Here is a 19986-nt window from a genome sequence, read left to right as displayed (position 1 = left end):
TTGGCCCTTCTGACCCAAATCATTCTATGATAGATTTCTTTTATAGTTGCATAGCAGGTGGTCTCTCAACTTTGGTCCTTGTGTCGCATGTAAGTTAGGAACGATAACCTACATCAGTTGCACTGCATGGGTACCCCACTGTGTGGGCCAAATACCAGGGATTCAAGTTAGTCTGTTCCTTTATGAAGCAGTTATGTCTGCATTGTTGCACAATTTTAAAAAACAATATAAATCTATAAATACTTAAAAAAAATTATTAGTGTCATGGTGCCACAAATATTACGTTACTGGAATAGTTCAAAATAACTGTAAAATGTTTTTTTAAGAATTTTCACTGGGCAAAGATTGGTTGTCTCTACCAGTATTTAACACTATGTTTTATGTTTCTATACAGTTGAGGGTCTTCAAACTGGCGAAGTCCTGGCCAACTTTAAACACACTAATTAAAATAATTGGTAACTCCCTGGGAGCACTGAGTAATCTGACCCTCGTCCTGGCAATCATCATCTTCATTTTTGCTATAGTAGGAATGCAACTTTTTGGGAGAAGCTATGCAGACAACAGCCATAAAATAAACAATGGTGGCAAGCCACGCTGGCACATGATGGACTTTTTCCACTCCTTCCTCGTTGTTTTCCGAATTCTGTGTGGCGAATGGATTGAGACTATGTGGGACTGCATGGTGGTTGCTGAAAAACCACTGTGCCTTCTTGTTTTTCTGCTAGTCATGGTAATAGGAAATTTAGTGGTGAGTTTTTAAATATTTTCTTCTCTTCGTCCTGTCTGTTAGAATCTACTTAATTGCATTTTTGTCAAGAAAAGGTAGTTTTCCTAAAGACAGGAGGAAAAGTTACCTGTTTGTGTTATAGTCTGCAAAACCCTCTTTTGCCTTTCACATTTGAGCTGCTGTCTGTATTTGCTGTGCTTTGCACACAACATCATTTGACCTTTTCAAGTGGCAATGTGATGAGGAGTATCTTTGCAGTAAATATAATATAGGCAACTATGTTTCTTCACGCCTTGGGATTTGGATCTAAATTATCAGTAAGGTTTATATCTTACCTGCCTGAATTAATGGCACTAAGTGATTAAGTTCCTCCATAAATCAATGCTTTTTTAAAGATCTTATGCAAGTATTGAATTCCTTATCAGTAAATGGCAGAATCTACACTTCTGTCACTGCAATAAGGATTTTCTTTAGTCATTTCTAAATATGTTTATACCCAAGAGGTAGATCCTACTATGACATATACCCTACACAGCCTTGCACACCTGTGCTGGGCCATAAGTGGCAGGCTGCCTTCCTGGTCCTTTTCTGTCCTTTCATAATGCCCGAATCATAAATATGTTTCTTTTTTGTACGATTGTTTCCTATGTCATTCTCAGTATCATTAATATACCAATTTTAATTTAAGAAACCACTGAAAAGAACTAAGTTTAAGCAGGTTCTTTATGGGAAATATCTGTTCATGGGAAATATCTGTTCTGTGACTTAATCCCAGATTTTCCCAGGTTTAAAATCCCACCCGGTCTATACTGCAGTGGTGAAATGCTGTGAGTGATATTCATATTGCATAATATTAACTGTCAAATCGTTAAGTGTTTAGCCTACAATTCTTGTTTAGGCTTTCTTATTATCAAAGGAAACAGAGGTATCTGAGAGTGAGAATTATTTCAACCTAAGGTCAATAACTAAGAGAGATGGGATGAATTTATCTTAATAAAGCTAATGTTCTCCACTTACTGTGGTCTCTGGGTGACTCAGAGGTGTCCCAGTTCTAACATGACAAAAATTAAGATATATAGATCCCAACCCAAATAGAAACACTAGGAAAAAAGTAAATTCTCACATTCCCTTAAAAAAAAAAAAAAGTGAGTTTTATAAATTCTTCTGTTAAAGTATACTCAAAAGCAGGGCAGAAACCTCACTTTGAGATTCTCTTGAATTTGATCTTGTGATGATGTTGCAGATTTGATGAGAAGCTTGACTTGAGCCGGCAATGGCACTTGCAGCCCAGAAGGCCAACCATATCCTGGGCTGCATCCAAAGAAGTGTGGCCAGCAGGTCAAGGGAGCTGATTCTGCCCCTCTGTCGCTCTCTTGTGAGACACCAGCTGGAGTATTATGTCCAGTTCTGGAATCCTCAACATAGGAAGGAAATGAAACTGTTGGAACAGTTCCAGAGCCTAGAGAAGAGAAGTCTCTGAGGAGACCTTCTACACCTTCCATCACCTGAAGAGGGCCTACAAGAAAGCTGGGAAGGGAGTTTTTACAAAGGCATGTAGTGATAGGACAAGGGAGAAGGGCTATGATTTGGAGAGGGGAAGATTTAATCTAGGCATTAGGAGGAAATTCTTTACAGTGAGGGTAGTAAGGCACCGGAACAGGTTACCCAGGGAAGTCATGAATCCCAGGAAGTGTTCAAGGCCAAGTTGGAAGGAGCCTTGAGCAGCCTGATATCGTGGGAGGTGCTCCTGCCTGCAGCAGGGGGGTTGGAATTAGATGATCATTAAGGTTCCTTCCAACTGGAACCATTCTATGATTTGATGGATTTGCAGGTCTTGAATCTGGTCTCACACAAGATTTTGGAAGTGGTTCCACAGAGGCCTTATTCAATTCTGGTTGGAAGAAGGAAGAGGTGATATTAAACCAACTAGCCATGACTATAGTCTCTGTTATTACTATAACCATGAAAAGCTGTTTTTGCCATCTAATGCATTTGTTATGCACAAATCTGTTTCAGCTACTATTTTAAATAAGGTTTTTTGTGGAAGAAGGTCATAGAAGCACTAGATTTTCTGAGAGAGAAGTTTGCTTCATCACTTATAATGTGAAGTCATTTCACTATTACCTTGTTTTGTTTTGCACAGTAAGACTGACCTTTAATAGCATCTATTCTTCAAATTGAGAATCCTTTAGAATTCAGATTTCTGAATGCTACTCTCCTGACTTTTAATATCATTGTTATTTCAATGACTTACAGGTTCTCAACCTTTTCATTGCGCTTCTGCTGAATTCCTTCAGTACTGACTGTCTCCAGACAGCAGAGGATGACAGAGAGTTGAACAATCTTCGGATCGCCTTTGCTCGAATTCACAAGGGATTTCAGATTGTGAAACGTGTTACATGGGAAACCTGTTGTGGGAAGCTCAGGCATATAAAGAAGGCTCACAGGAAGAAAATCAAATTGACTGCGCAGAATCCACTTGGGTTCAAGCAAGAAGAAATACAAAATTGTAAAGAGAATTACAATAACGAATGGGTTGAGAAAAATGGGAACAAATGCTTAGGACTTGAAGATTATATTACAAATCCCAATGTATTTGTTTGTGTCCCTATTGCTGAGGCAGAGAATACCAGTGAGGGTTTTGAAGATGATGATAAGCTGAGCACATTTACAGACACAGAACACAGTGGACAGGTAATGAATGTATTTCATTGCAAGATTAGAGTGCACAAATATACATGTATATAAGGATGCACATACAGTAGAAGACTGTCTCTAACAGAACAGGGTAGCATATGTTGATCCATTTGTAGAGTTACCAAATTTTGAACTAGAACCAAACGTATAAATGTTTAGAGCGAGGGTATATTATCACTCGAAGCCTTTTAAAAACCAGGAGTCTTTCATATGCTTAAAAGAAAGACAATAATTGTTTGGTTTGCTGCAGGAACCCCTAAGTTACATGGCCCATAGATTGTCCATAGATGATAGTATCAATCCTCTGTGAATCTGGAATTTTTTACGTAAAAGGGTATGTAAAAACTGCATCTGTTTTGGCATTATTTACACAGTAGAGAAAAAAGTTTATGTTCTGCCTAAAGAACATTATCACAGACTCAAAACCATGGGCCAGAGCTGTAAATTAATATTTATATATGCCCTCGTTTTGTGTAGTGTATAGTGATGGTTAGAATAAGGTTGGGGCAGCTCTATTAAGGTCAAATTTCTTTTGTCACAGCATATATTATCCTATTGTATTGTTTTCTCTGAATTTTTCATTTCTATTCTAACCATAGAAGTGAAGTTCTGTCTTCAGATTCCTCACCTAGAGTTTCTGTCTCAATTCTCATGTAAAAATTCTCACTTAACTTTTGACTACTTCACTAAAATATTAATTCTGTAGTCTGTTGCATGTCCGCTGGGGAAAACTTTCCCTTTCTTTATCCTTAGGTAAAATCTGAGCTTCAAAATGATCATATCTTATGACTTTTGTCTGTAGAGTCTCACTTTAAATTAAATGTGTATCTTATCTTTCCCTTCTAACAAGTTCGCCTCCTCAAAAGGGAAAAGAAACCCCCTCTATTCCTCTGATTATTTTCAGGATGAAAATCACCTGAGGCAAAGGGGAGAAAGAAGAAAAAATTCAAGCAGTTGGAGCAAAGGATCAGGTTTTACCTCAGAAGAATTTAGTGTACTTTACCTAGGAAAGGATAGGGAGGCTGAACTGTCATCACCAGCACAAAAAGAGGTTACTTCTTTTTTTTTTCTGGGGCATTGACTTTCCAACAGTGGTCAAGTGAGTCGGTCTAGTTGATTAATGATGGAGCCAGAATTATGTGAATGAAATAGAAGCTGTGCCATGTTTGTAGGTATCGATCTTTAAGAAAAAATTATGTATAGTAAAAAGGTTGTTTAGAAATGGAGAAACTACAAAATAGTTTGATTCATATGAATAATTCATAAATTTTTCTCAGCTACTTTTCATGTACTGAAATATGAGTCCACAAAAAGGGTTAGGAAAAAAAAAAGAGGTATTGAAAGAAAAATATGTGTCCAAGCAAAAGTAGGAAATACCAGCAAATCTGCCTTTGTGCTAATGATCTCAGTTTCAAGGAATGTAATACTTTAAAGAAGTTTATGACAGTAAAGATGGTAGTTATTAACTAAAAATATTTTGGAACAATTTTGAGTAAATAATACGTTAATCACGTAAATATATGTTTTTCTAATTTCTATTTCACAAATTCTGTGACGTATATTTCAGTTCCTGATAAAATACCGGGTAAATTCAGGTTTTCTTCCTGAATGCATTTTCCTGTTACTTCATTATTTTAACCCAATCTCATTATCTCACTTTGTGGACTTTATATACTGATAAGCAAGTTAAAAGCTCTTCAATTTACCAGCTTATTAGGCAGCTAAGTCTGGTTCTTGTAAATATATATTGTGATTAGACAGATTTGCTCCCTCTTTGAATGTACCTATTGGTACTTTTAAGCTATCACACTTGTAAAATCACAAAGTTCATTCCATTAACAGCACTACTTGAAATATTAGTACATAGCCAAATTTTAATTTTGAATATTATTTGTTCATGGGGGAATTTATTCATTCGGAGGTGAATGTAGAAGGGATCAATATCTACTCTTTTGTTGCTCGGTAGTTTGACAGCGTCAGCTCTTCTGAAGGCAGCACAGTGGATCTGACAAACCCTGAAGATCTTTTGAGGCAGATTCCAGAGCTTGCTGAAGACTTCAAGACTCCAGAAAAATGTTTTCCAGAAGGTAAGGCTATGAAAATTTCTCTGCCGGGAAGCGAGAAGAGTCAAACCCAAACTTGTTTCTCTAGTGATGCTGAGGCAATAGGGTGACACTATTTTCAGTTAGTTTTTATCTGGAAACTGGGGAAATAGTCCAAATAGTTGTGTTTGTCTAGCCAACAGAGAGATCGTGGTACCTGAAATACAAACCTCCTTTCCTTTAAAGCCAATTGCTTCTAACTGAGACATGGGCAATGACATAGACCCAAAACCAAAAAAATGAGATTATTATAGTGCGTTGAGGTGAATTTCACTCTATTGGACAGGATCAAAGTCACTTTTGGAGTTTAACACAAGAGAAGCGCATGTGATCAGATTTCACCCAATAATGGCCACTGGAACAAGGCACTTTGTTGATACCTTGCAACGGTATAGATGTTTATTCCTTGAATACATTTAATGAGCTTTCTCTCTAAGTAACAAACAAAGGAGTGAAATAAGCAAGGAGAAGGTCCTAGGAGGAAGTTGAATTTCTCTAGGCCCATAATCTGGGAATCCCTTCTCAAATCATCATACATCATCTAGCTTTACAAGTTGAGTGCTTCTATGAATTCTTCCTACATTAACATGTGTAACAGCATGTGGTTTTCATAGGGCGCAAAGAAATAGCTCTTGAGATTTTTCTCTAATAACTGTCACTACTGAGGGTCGGGGGTAATCACTGCACTCTCGCTATTAGTTGTGAGAGAGCAAATGACATCAAATCAGTTTATAGGATTGTTTCTTTCGAGTGTGTTATATTAAATAAATTATTACTGTGGCAAAATTCTTCCTGGTGCTCCAACTTGCTCTTTGCTCACACATTCAGCCTACCTGACTACCACTATTTCCACCCATTCCCCAAGTTTTCTTTTGTTCAGTTGTTTCCCACCCATTCAAACTTCTCTGTATCATAAAATGATCAGGAGAAAATTCTTCACACTTGCATATGTGGAGCCCAGAGGTGGGTCCCACACCTCTCTAAGCTTGCTTTCCTCCTCTCCTCCCAAAGGCAGAGCATTTCTTTCATCATCACTTTCCCATTCAAGCACTGCTTCCTGGCTTTTTATCTGATGAGAACACAGATAAATCAAATCTCTCATCCCCTCATCCCATCATTGCCCTGTTCTGCAGCGCTGGCTTTTTTTTTTTTTTGGTGTTCCTGTTGCCTTTCTGGGTTAATGAAACTTATAGTGCACAGTTTTAGGATTAAATCAGTAACAGTGGAGCACATAAAAAATTATTCAAAGCTAGAGTGGTGTCTTGCCTGAATGCAAAATATTCTCTTTGTACTAATAATATATATGTATATTTACTCTTATGTTATATATAATAAATCCTGAGAGAGATCGATCCATCGGGTCTACATTGCAGTTTGCTTTCTTTAGAAAAAAAGCCACATATATTGCATTAATACAGATATCTGATTTCTGAGCTACAGAGTTTTTTCAAAACTACTTTTCAATGGGAATTTTTGCCAGCACAGCCACCAGTGCTCCAGAGAAGAAATGTGAAATATCTTGTTTTGTGGTCTGTAGTCACAGCATGGAGTGTGCCTGCTTTGGCAAAACAACAAGAGAACTCAACTGAAGGTGCAGCAAATCTCTACCTAACACAGATTTCTGCACAAAAAAAACCCTCCTTATCTTGTGGCAAGTGCCATTCCCTGTCTGATCATAAATCTGAGATCCACATTACTGGGGAAACTGGGATTATTGAAAGAAAGATGATCTCAATGTTTTACGTATATTATATCATATCATATTTGTGAGTTTTACATGTACGATGCAAGATAACATGTATAAGGTTATACATCCATTATTGACACATATATGTACATAATTTCATTTTATGCCTGGAAATGGCAGAAGCCTTCTGACTGACGTTGATTATGACAAGAAAAACATGAATTATTCTAGGGCGCACAGCAAGGAAAACGTTAGCCAAATAGAGTTATTTCTTGGCAAATCTAATACAAAATCCTGGATTCGATTATGTAATGGAGTGGTCAGGAAGCTTTGTATCCCTGATGTGATTGGTTGTTATAAGGAGCATTCTGTTGAGCTTTAAAGGTGCTGTTACCCTCTACAAAGTTGAAAATATCACATATTTTGTATGATATAAAATCACTCTATACATTCAGAACCAAATAAATGTATGCATAGACCTTGTAAGGCAGAGTATAATGCTGTAATACTGAAGACAGCTATTTACCTTCCCTGTCTCCAAGCCTTTCTGTTCCAAGGCATCTCATTTCTGCTTTCCAAATAGCATGCTGTACTGAGAAAGTCTTTTGTAACATCAAGGCTCTTTCCATGGCCCTGCAGTTTTGTGTGCCCAAACATCAGCTCAGTGGGAGCGTGTCCAGTGTCTCAGAAATATCTTGAAACAGTGGAAATGTGTCCAAAGGAGCTCTGCTTACTTCGTATGCATATAAATAGAAGTTACAAGGCAAAAATGAATAAATAAATAAATAAATATTCCTTCTTTTTTTTTTTCATGGAAAAACATTAAATAAACCCAACAATGATGCACTTCATTTGACCACGGACTTTCCCCTGCTGCAAGATGTTTCTTGAGCAATCCTTCACTTGCATGTACATTCATTTCATACATTCATCACTGTCTCTCACTTTCAGGTTGTGTTCGATACTTTCATTGTTATACTGGTAGTGCCATAAAGTTTGGAGGAGAAACATGGTGGAATCTGAGAAAAACCTGCTATCAGATTGTTGAACACTCCTGGTTTGAATCCTTTATCATATTCATGATTCTTCTGAGCAGTGGAGCCCTGGTTAGTGTAGCACAATTTCATGTACTTATTTAGAAGAATATTTAATTTTGATTTGCACCCAGATAAGTTATTTTTATGAGAAAACACAGGAGATAGCTTTGAGTTCATCAGGAGAAAAAAGAAGAAACCTCACATAGCAATCATTTATTCACAATTGCATACTGCAAATTTCTTATTCATATTATTACAAATTATGAGGGAGAGTGAGCAATATTAGAAATACATAACTCTCAGAAGCTGTTTCTATTCTGACTGTATACTAGATTTTTCTGACTTTGGAAGTTAGTTGCCAGTAGTAAAATATTTTTTTATGTTGTTAAAATAAATAAATTGCTCTTAGTACTTGAAAAAAAAACAGTACTTGGTTCTCTTGAAAGGATATTTTTAGAAATTCATTTCAAGAAGTTTAATATTTTCCTCCTAAGGTCCCAGCATGCATAGTGCATGTGTTCACAGGGAGATACTACATAGAAAAAAAGGAAGAGAAGGGAGAGGGAGAATGACGTTTATCAGCTGACATAGATTCAAGTAAAAGGTGTGGTTTAGAGCTGTGTAAAACATATAGAATGACAAAGAGGTATAATAATTCTAGACTTTCATTTTATAAAGCTTGTTTCTGACTTTTGCCATTTAGCTGTGTATTACGATTTCAGGCTTTTGAAGACATCCATATAAACGAGAGGAAAACCATTAAAAATATCTTGGCATTTCTTGACAAACTGTTCACTTTCATCTTTGTTCTGGAGATGCTTCTGAAATGGGTGGCTTATGGCTTCAAGAAGTATTTCACCAATGCCTGGTGCTGGCTGGACTTCCTCATCGTAGATGTAAGTTCTCCCTTTGGCATTTCTACATGGGTCCTGAAGCAGGATGTAGTAGCGAATCACTGAATATTTTTTGGATGCAAAGCTAAGACAGTACTTTTACATCCTTTAATGATGGTTTCAGGATATTGCACTCTGGCCACTGAAAGTATGCAGAAATTTGTTGATTTTGCTTGTTTCTTTGTTTTTTAAAAAGGAATAAAGGAAAGGGACACCAGGACATTGCTAATACTTTCTTTTCTCTTCCTATTCAGGTCTCTTTAATAAACCTATTAGGCAGTTCATTTGGTCCAATGAAATCTCTTAGGACTCTCCGAGCTCTGAGACCCTTAAGAGCATTGTCACGATTTGAGGGGATGAGGGTAAGACTGAATGCAAATTAAAGCCTGTCCATATTAATAAGCACTTAACAGGTTTGTAACTCATGTCTGTGTCTTTATGAAGTTCATATGTTTACCTCAAGTTCAGGTCAGGACCTACGAAATGAATTTTTAAAAGACACCTTTGTTGTGATCCTCTGTAATTGGCTTCTTCTTATGGACTTTCCTCAAGTCATCAATCCTAGTGGCATTGAAACTAAAACAAGATCAGGCAGAACTTTGTTCCATTGCTGCTCAGTTATTCTTGTGTTTCTGTCTTGCTAAGATAATAAAAAATAATAAAAAAAAAAAAATAATATCTGTGAGCACAGTTTTTTCATTTTTGAAGTCTGATGAAAAGCTAATTCAGAGGAATGAATCCTTTCCATCCTGCAAGTTTTTGCTGGACTGATTTATAAAAACTTTAGACTATTAAGAGGTACTTTTCTCAAATTTTTGTTGCAAATAGACTTTGCTTTAAAAAAAAAGGAATGTTTTTCTATAAAATATTTGCTGCCTTTTTCCATCAAAGGAGCATCTGTAACAATATGAAGCTGCTGGATATTGGTTACATTTAATTACAAACCTACCATTGTGCAAATTCAGAGAGACTGCCTTAGCCACATGCAAAACATCCTTAAACAGCAACGTGAAACAGCGTGACAAACTGTATTTGAACAACAGTCTGACCTATGGAATATAAACTGGCATGTGAAAATGGATGATTGAAATACATAAGGCATCACTGTCAAATCTTTACATGGGAATGCAGCTTCAATACTGTGAAGACATAGATTGGTTTTGGCTATCTTCTGAAATTTTGTCACTGGGAAGGCAGAAAGAAATTGCATTAAATTAACAGAATATATCAAAATTTCCGTGTCTGGAGTAAATTTTGAAATGGGTGCCATAGAATCAGAATCATTCAGGTTGAAAAAGACCTTTAAGGTGATTGAGTCCAATCGTAAAGCTGAGACTGTCAAGACCATCACTAAACCATATCCCCAAGCACCCCGCTCCAAAACCAAAGGAAAGTCATCTAAAAAGGATGGACTCACAGTATAGTTTATTTATGTGGCAGTGGCTCACAGCAGTCCCAAAAGTTATCAACTACTCCTTTGAAAGCCTAAGAGTTACTATGGAACTTTGAGTCTTTGTTCAAGGTACCCATAACAGCTGTGACTAGTATTTACATGGAAAACATTGTTTCTGCTTGCTGAAATGACTAAGTGATCGCTTATTTTACTAAGCAAATATTTGAGTCCATCTTTCTTTAAATATATATTTCCTCTCCCATTTCATCCAAGGTGGTGGTCAACGCCCTCGTGGGAGCCATCCCTTCCATCATGAATGTTCTGCTCGTCTGCCTCATCTTCTGGCTCATCTTTAGCATCATGGGAGTAAACCTCTTTGCTGGGAAGTTTGGAAAATGTGTCAATCTGACAGAAGAAAATTCACAATTAAATGATTCAATTAATGACATAACAGACTGTAAAATGCATAATAACACAGGAAAAATATTCTGGGTCAATGTTAAAGTCAATTTTGATAACGTTGGCTCTGGCTACCTGGCTCTTCTTCAGGTGGTAAGTGCTGCTTGCCTTCACTAGCCAGCACAACGCCAGATGGGCTCGACCTTCTAGCAACTCCTAACTCAAGTCTATGTGTGGTGGAAAAGAGTGGTATCTTACAGCCTGCTTTTCTCTTGTAGCTGGCTGTGCAAACACCAGTGATGGTTGCACACACAAATGGAAATATAGGGACAAATTAGATGTCACTGTGATTTTCTAGGTGATAAAAGTAAGCATCTGGGGGACAAATGCAGTTTCAGCCTCCAGTAGGTTCATGAGACTGAGAGCTGGAGTCAATTTCAGCAAAAATCCAGGCCAAGTACTGAACTAGTCTTCCATAATACAGATTTTTTGTTGAGCCATGAACGTTGTAAGGCCTTTAGTAGACCACACTAGTGAAGGTTTGTCCTGTCAGCATCCTAGGTCAACATGCTCTGTCCAAACCTAGCAAGTTTTCACATGCTGGTAACACTGAGAATGCCCCACATACAGCAGGGGCAAGTTTCCCTAAAGCCAGAGCTCGGCGCTTCATATGGGCAGCCGTACCAAAGGCTTTTACTCCAATCAGTGTTATTTAGTTATTGCAAAAGATGTGAAGACTTTAACCCTGAGAGTTCAACATGTTTTCTGTACTCTCTCATTCTAGGCAACATTTAAAGGTTGGATGGACATCATGTATGCAGCAGTAGATTCACGAGAGGTTAGTGACTGTATTCAAACTATATTTTTGGGGTTTGTGCTTTCCACAAGTGTTATGATTTCCGCACTTTTATGTTTGCTGCTTGTGCTAAATCTTTCCAGTACCTATTTTTATCAGATGATGTAACTGTTCCATCTATGAATGATTCACAGTAACCTATTCTGCTGTAATGGGGTGTGGGATTCAACGCCAGATCAGCTCATTTAAATGCAATTACCTGTACTGTGAGGTCTCCATGCAAGTTCACCTCCAAGTGCCCTGTATGGTTAATGGAGATGCACTCAATGTGCTCAGAGGGATCTAAGGAGTATATTTCAGCTCACCCTGGATTCCTATATTGTTCAGCTGAGCACCTCTTTATATGACACCAACTCTGCTAATAACTGGATGTCCATCAGCTAACAGGGATTTCAGAGTTCCCACTCATGGAGAAACCTGTCTCCACACATCTTTTATAGGCCTCAAAATTGGACTAAACCTTAATGTTTTACAGTGACATAAGTACACTTCAAAACATAAACCCAAACATATCTAGAATTAAGCTATTGTGCATAAGCAACCATTTGAAACACATTGTCAGGCATCACTAGTACTATTTTACCTCCTGTCTATATAGACGGGAGCGTTAACTGTCTTTTCAGAAGCATCACCTAATGTTATACAGAACAACGTGGTACATGGAATCAAAGAATTTCAAATGAAGAGGCTATTTTAGTTAGATCATGATTGCAAAGAAAGCAAATAATTTTAAAAGTAACCACATATAAAAAAATGGGGGGGGTGTTGTGTTTCTATTTGAAAAATTATTTTTCTTCTGGTTTTGGTTTTGTATATAATAGACATAGAAAAAGGTCTTTGCTAAGAAGAAGAAGAAAAAAAAGAAACATGTCTAGGCCAAGAATTTAATGGCAAGAGCTTGGAATTAGACCTCTAAGCAGTTTGCTTGATTTTTCAAGTACTAAGCAATTTACAGCTCCTATTCTTATTGGAAGAAGCTGAACTGATTCTTCTGAATTGCTTGTGAAAATCAAGTCGAGAATGTCCAATTCAGTAACTATTTCTGTTTACTTTAGCAGGGGCCTCAATCAATTGTAAATGGTAGGATTTTAAGCCAGGTTTGAGAAGAAAATAAAAATAAAAAGACACTAAAAAAAATCCCCGAAACAACAAAAATCAACTTTTATGAAAAAAAGAGAAATTTAAAATAAAAGTAAGCTCACTCAAATTAGTCAAAGACTAAGTTTTGCTCTACAAAGTGCAAATGTATCTGTATGAATTACATTATCCTGTTCCGCAATGATTTAATCAGAAACTACACAAGCAACAACAACTCGCTAATTTAATTCCTTTTATAATGATTGTGTAGTTTCTGATTAAATACTTTGTAGTGCTACTATTTTGGGCTGTATTTTCTGGTTGGTTACCTTTCAGATATTGTGCTTGGTATCATTTTGCAAGGTTCACGTTTAATTTCAAAAGGGATAGCAGTCAGCATCTGAGCAATGGTGTCCCTAGGAGGTCCTAGAATTTTAATAGTTCTGGTAGTCACCATATGAATGTTATTTTCTTCCACTATTTCAGGCTCTTTTCTCAATTATCATCTGCATACAATATTTTGTGTTATGCACTATTGGTAGAATTAAACTACAGCAATTTTGTCAGAATCAGAAATAGGGCTGTAAATCTTAGTTTCTCCTGGAACCAATTTGTGAGATCTGCAATGTGAAGATTATTCTGAATTAAGGCCATATTGTTGCTGGGCATTTTTCATGTTGCTTCTAATTTTTTTTTTTTGCAGAAAAATGAGCAGCCACAAATGGAGCACAGTTTATTTATGTATCTGTACTTTGTGAACTTCATCATCTTTGGATCCTTCTTTACCCTAAATCTCTTTGTTGGTGTTATCATTGACAACTTCAACCAACAAAAGAAAAAGATAAGTATATTGGTTGTGCTCCCAAGCACCTATTCTATCTTTTTAGACAACAAGGTCCTTGCTATAAATAGAATGAATATTGAGATGCTGGAGTGTGTCTGGAGAAGAGCAAGAAAGTTGGTGAAGGGTCTGGAGAAGAATTCTTTTGAGGAGCAGCTGAGGGAAATTGGGATGTCTAGTCTGGAGAAAAGGAGGCTGAGGGGAGACCTTATCATTCTCTACAACTACTTGAAAGGAGGTTGTAGCGAGGTGGGTATTGGTCTCTTCTCCCAGATAATAAGACAAAGGAAAATGGCCTCAAGATATTTAGAGGTGGTTTAAATTGGACATTGGGGAAAATTCTCTGCTGAAAGAATAGTGAAGCATTGGAACAGTCACCATCCCTGGAGGTGTTCAAAAGATGTGTAGATGTGGCACTTTGGGACATGGTTTAGTAGGCATGGTGATGTTCAGCTGATGGTTGGACTTGGTGATCTTGGAGACCTTTTCCAACATTAGTGATTTTATGATTCTATGAATCTAGAACTTCTGTTGGCGTTTACAAGAGCATTAGTAATTCACTTAGTAGAAGTAACACCTAGGGTGATTTCCTTCCTCCTTTCTTTTCCCCTATAACCTGAACATTCAGGTCTTTCCCGAGATATTAAAGGCAAGGACATCTTTCCAGCCCCTTAAAATTTTACTTCTTTTGGGAAACTGGTCATATCAGGAGACTCTTATTTAGAAAGTGGTCTGGTACAGATTGTCTGAGAAGTATTTTGGATATTTGACGAGAACAGGATGTGGAAAATCAGGCAAAGAGTTATTCCTACCCAGGTTTTCAGTAGGTCCTGTTTTCATGCTTCCTGAGCCAGCTGGGTTTCACCCCAAGACTTCTGCTCTGTGAATGTACGGTTTGTGCCACTTTTTTTTTTCTTTTTTTTTTTTCTTTTTTTTTTTTTTTTTTTTTTTGACACAGTTACAAATTATGAGAAGAGTTAATACCAGCAAGATATGAAGAATGAAGCACTGTTAGTTTCCAGCATGTTAGACCTTGTAACTGCAATAGTACTACTTTCTCACCAAGTAACAGTGACATTTTCTTGTATACTTAGGAGGGGAAGATATCTTTATGACAGAAGAACAGAAAAAATATTACAATGCAATGAAAAAGTTGGGATCCAAGAAACCTCAAAAACCCATTCCAAGACCACTGGTAAGACTTCGAATTCTTCAAAAGGAAAATGCACTGCTAAATGTGATTTAATTCACTGAAAAGTGCTTGCGTTTATATATTACATATGAATTATTTATACTGTCTTTACATTGATACTCAGATAGTGCTCTAAAGTCAGTTCCGAAGTTGCACTGAAAGATTTTACAGGTTAAATATTTGTTAAGTTGTCTGCATAAATTTTGTTCGGTTCTACATTCACCCTGGAGGTGATTACATTTCAGGATGGGAAAAGATTTTTAATTTCATTTTTATACTCTGCCTTTCTTAAATTTCTCTGACTTCACTATAGTTGAGTGATTTTGCAACATGGAAATTGGAGCTGTTGGAAACACATAGATGAGTGGTCCCTACTTTCATAACTGATTTTTTTTTTTTTTCCTCTAGAACAGATACCAAGCATTCCTTTTTGATATTGTAACATGCCAGGCCTTTGATGTTGTAATCATGATTCTCATCTGCCTTAACATGATCACCATGATGGTGGAGACCTATGAGCAAAGTGAAATGAAGACTAACATCCTTAACAAGATCAACATACTCTTCGTTTCCATCTTTACTGCAGAATGTGTACTGAAATTGACAGCTCTGAGGCAATATTATTTCTCAAATGCCTGGAACATATTTGATTTAGTTGTTGTGATTATGTCACTTATTGGTAAGTAAAATTGGTTTGTCAAATCCTTTACTAACTGAATTATTATTATATTCACACAAAAAGTTAAAATTTATCAACTGCAAATGGATGTTGAAACAGAAATCATAATACTCTAAAGTCTTGAAGAAAAAGAACTGAAACCCCATGATTATATTAAAATGACAAGAAATAAGATTTTTTAACATTTCTGCCATTTCTGGTAATAAAAATAATTTTTGAAAAAAGGGGGGGTGTTTTGTACAATCTTTCATAACGGTTCTTTGATGATTGTTTTTTCCTAGTCTGAAAGACAGAATGAACAACGCACCATATCAGTGCCGTATTAGGGGATAATTTCCATTGTCACAGATTTAGCGCCAACTAAGAAATCTTTGATCAGATAAAAATTGCTGGCTATTGTCATCTGTGTTTGTAACAGAGAATTGAAATATATAGAGAATATGAAGACTGGAACAAAATTATAGACTATAAAATTCAGTTTCTGGGAACTCAGGCACAGTTGATTGAAAATAAGGGTTCACACTGTGTAACAGGATAGAAAAGAAACAGAAATGTATTACCTTTTATTTGAAGGGTTTGCAGTGGAAAAATGGGGTAAAGATCTCATTTGGCAGTTTGAGTTTTCTCCCTATTTAACTGTTCATAGGACCAGTAATGCCAAAATAGCAGAAGGCATTTAGGGAAAGAAAAATATTTTGTGTCTCTAGTGTGACTTATATTTGGGGAACATAAGATCTCAGTAAGAATATGGCTTTTCCTTGGGAAACTAAGTTCCTGGAGAGGAAATTCAGATAAAGCATCCAAAACACCTAAACCTAGAAAAAGCAAACCTATTCTAGTACTACTGGATCTGTCATTTTTTTTCATGGGAACTAAAGATAAAATACTATTCTTGTGTAGCCATTTTGTAGTGGCATGCACAACTTCTGTGTACATCACTGAGTTTCTTATGCATATCTTGAATAAATTATTTAAATGATGACCTTAACCTTGGTGTTATATCTGGTTTTCTTAGTTTAGCTTTGTAGTCTTAGTATTTGTAGTCAAATTACTTAATCAGTACCTGCCAAAGTATTCATGCAACCAGTCTCAAAGAAACCCACCATTCAATAAGTGTTGACTGATATGGATATTTGAAGTTGTGTGTAGGAAGATGCTTGCTATCCCTACCGAAGTGGGTACTATCTTCTGGTGGCTGAAGAATGTAGTCCATAATTGCTGATTTCTACAGCTATTTTTTCAACTCTAACTTCTATTCAAGTTTGTTCTGCTAGGGTCTTATTCCCCACACATCAGATATTTTTCAATTTTACAGATATTATCATTACATTCTACTTAAGCAGAAACTTTATATTCTAACCAATTGTTATCCTTTCCCTTTTAGCCTTGCTGCTTTCTGGCATTGGTAAAGCATTTGAACATTTCTTACCGCCTACACTGTTCAGGGTCATTCGCTTGGCTCGGATTGGACGAATACTGCGACTCATCCGGGCTGCCAAAGGAATTCGAACTTTGCTTTTTGCATTAATGATGTCCATACCTGCCCTATTTAACATTGGCCTCTTGCTTTTTCTGGTCATGTTCATTTATGCTATTTTTGGCATGGCTAACTTTGCGTATGTGAAGATGGAAGGTGGCATTGACGATATGTTCAACTTCCAAACCTTTGCTAACAGCATGCTCTGTCTCTTCCAAATCACCACATCAGCTGGCTGGGATGGTCTTCTCAGTCCTATTTTAAACACTGGGCCACCATACTGTGATCCAAACATAAATGGTACTATAGGTGAATGTGGTAAACCTGCTATAGGTATTATTTATTTTGTAAGTTATATCATTATATCATTTCTCATTGTTGTAAACATGTATATAGCGGTTATTCTGGAGAACTTCAATGTTGCTACTGAGGAAAGTACAGAGCCATTAGGAGAAGATGACTTTGACATCTTTTATGAAATCTGGGAGAAGTTTGATCCTGAGGCAACTCAGTTTATAACTTTCTCTGCACTTTCAGACTTTGCAGATGCTCTGGCTGAACCTTTACGTGTACCAAAACCAAACAAAGTTGAACTCACAGCAATGGACCTGCCTATGGTCAGTGGAGATAGAATCCACTGCTTGGATATCTTGTTTGCTTTTACCAAACGAGTGTTAGGAGATTCTGGGGAGCTGGATACTCTTAAAGTACAAATGGAGGAGAAGTTCATGGCTGCCAATCCATCAAAAAAATCCTATGAGCCAATCTCCACTACTCTCAGACACAGACAAGAGGAAGCTTCTGCCACTGTTATCCAGCGCGCCTATAGGAATCATTTGCTTCTGCGCTCCATGAAACAGGCTTCTTACCTGTACCATCACAGAACTTGTAGTGGTGACACTCTTGGATGTGCTGCTCCAGAAAAAGAAGGGCTTATCGTATCTGTGATGGATGAAAACTATGGTAGGAGTCCTGACAAGTCTGAAACTCTGTCCTCAGCATCCTTTCCTCCATCATATGACAGCGTCACAAGAGCCAGTAGTGGCAATCTTGTGGTTGAGAATGGAGAAATTACAGGTAACAAACAATCTCCAGACACTGAATAGTTCATCAGTGGCAATGTTATTGAAAACATTATGAAATGTTCACAGAAGCTGATATTGTAAATATGCGTCAGCTGAGGCAGCCTCCTTATGAAACAGTCTGATCATGAGCAGTTAACCATAGCTAGGCATAATCACTTAACTGTGGTAGCCTCTAAATTGTAGTCTTTGGCTCTGCTATGTGCAACTTTGTTCAATATTTGCATATGCAGAGACAAAAGCTGTGAAAGGTTTTGGATGAGTTTGATTAAGGGCATCCTACTGCAAAGCAGGTCCTGCAGTACCCGAGTGCTGAGGAGTATGCACAGCAGTGATAGGTAACATCTGCTGGCATTATCCCTGCTGCAAGCAGCAGAGAAAAGCCCAAGCAGTCATGGAGCTACTGGAGAACAGGAAAAGAATGTCAGTGTTAAGATAAATTGCTGAAGGGAAAGGTAGTAAAATTTACTGTAAGTCCATTACTAATTGATACTTTAACTATAAACCTGTTATGTCAATGGCTGATGATTTTTTTAATTTTGTTATGCTTGGGGACTGATGTTCCACAAACACAGCTACTGCATGGTCCACAGATATGCCACAATGTAGTGGACATCTTCCAATATGAACAATTTACAGGATAAGTCATGGCATGTATGCTATTGTAGTTGTGTTACAGCAGCTTAATGAAATAATAAATGCAACTCTCAGTATTACAAAAGTTGTACTGAGCTGAGTAAAATCTTTCTATTTTGTCTGTGAGGATTATTTTTTTAACCCAGTCTCCTTTGGCAGTGAGGAGAAGGCAACTGTGCTATGTGTCTATTGGTTGCTGCATAACAAATTGTGTTTATTACCTACTTTCCTCAAATTTCACAAAATGGTTAAGTTTCATGCTCAAGTTCATTCCTGCCAGTGTGCTAGAGATGAGAGACACAAATAAGCATTTCCACTGGGGGGGGAAATTGGCAGCATCACTTTAGATAACATCAGAAACCCAGTCTGCAGAGCACCAGGTGGGGCTCATCTGAGCTACCCCTTGGTCCTGATGGTAAGAGTCATCCATGGGCTTGACCTAACGCTGGTGTGTCATCTTAGTGGTAGAAGCCTTTCCCTCTTCTGCTTGTCTTTGTCTGATGGGAGAACCAGTTTTTCTCTCTCCTGAAAAGATAAGAAGAAACCAAAGTACGAGTAATGTAGACAGTTAAGAAATCTGGGCTGAAGATTTGGAGTGTGTGGTTAACACAGACTGAGGATGTAGCCACAACGCTGCTTCTCACGAAACTACATAGAATCATAGAATCACTAGGTTGGAAAGGACCCACTGGATCATCAAGTCCAACCATGGTCTCTCGTGATCGTCGCCATATTTTCCTTATAACATTCTTTATCTTTCTTCATGTGCTTACTAGTTTTGGCTTCTCAGAAAAACACATACCCAGACAATAGCCTTTTGTCCTTTGTACAAGCGCTTTGGAGGTACTTTCAGCTGACAGACTTTAATGTCTAATGACTGTTGTGTTATCACTTGCCATGCACTAGACATAGTCATAAATTACGCTTGACATTTTAATTTCTTTTTTAAACTTCAATCATTGTTACATGCAAGTTGGAGTAAGATGCTTTTTATTTTTCCTACTCACAAGGTTGTAGCTATATGGTCACTGTTGAGGTTGGCAGGTTCCGCCACTGATTTTAGCCAGAAAGGAAACTGGGTTTTGCAACTGACTGTGACTTCCTGTATCATCCACTTGCAACCTTCAGCAACTCTCTTCAACATCCCTTCTCTGTAGTGGCAGTTATGTGTCCTGCCTTGTGTGACCTTTGTCTTCTCCTGTTCATCTCTT

At 37.4% G+C, this 19986-nt stretch overlaps 1 protein-coding gene across 1 annotated transcript in view; it reads left to right on the top strand.

Moving 5' to 3' along the window:
• LOC104057022 (sodium channel protein type 5 subunit alpha-like) overlaps positions 1 to 18163 on the top strand; it is a 35587-nt gene extending 17424 nt beyond the window's left edge. Inside the window, exons 15-27 of the mRNA XM_054058101.1 lie at positions 395 to 748; positions 2984 to 3421; positions 4329 to 4475; positions 5391 to 5511; positions 8165 to 8319; positions 8973 to 9146; positions 9398 to 9505; positions 10810 to 11088; positions 11720 to 11773; positions 13572 to 13709; positions 14800 to 14904; positions 15310 to 15580; positions 16965 to 18163. Of these exons, the coding sequence (XP_053914076.1) occupies positions 395 to 748; positions 2984 to 3421; positions 4329 to 4475; positions 5391 to 5511; positions 8165 to 8319; positions 8973 to 9146; positions 9398 to 9505; positions 10810 to 11088; positions 11720 to 11773; positions 13572 to 13709; positions 14800 to 14904; positions 15310 to 15580; positions 16965 to 18163 (3543 nt within the window). The remainder of the gene's footprint in view (positions 1 to 394; positions 749 to 2983; positions 3422 to 4328; positions 4476 to 5390; positions 5512 to 8164; positions 8320 to 8972; positions 9147 to 9397; positions 9506 to 10809; positions 11089 to 11719; positions 11774 to 13571; positions 13710 to 14799; positions 14905 to 15309; positions 15581 to 16964) is intronic.
• Positions 18164 to 19986: the final 1823 nt, after the last annotated feature.

Source organism: Cuculus canorus, chromosome 2 (genome assembly GCF_017976375.1).
Source record: "Cuculus canorus isolate bCucCan1 chromosome 2, bCucCan1.pri, whole genome shotgun sequence".
Taxonomy (NCBI): domain Eukaryota; kingdom Metazoa; phylum Chordata; class Aves; order Cuculiformes; family Cuculidae; genus Cuculus; species Cuculus canorus.
The sequence above is the reverse complement of the archived record's forward strand: the minus strand, read 5'-3'. Positions and strand labels throughout refer to the sequence as shown.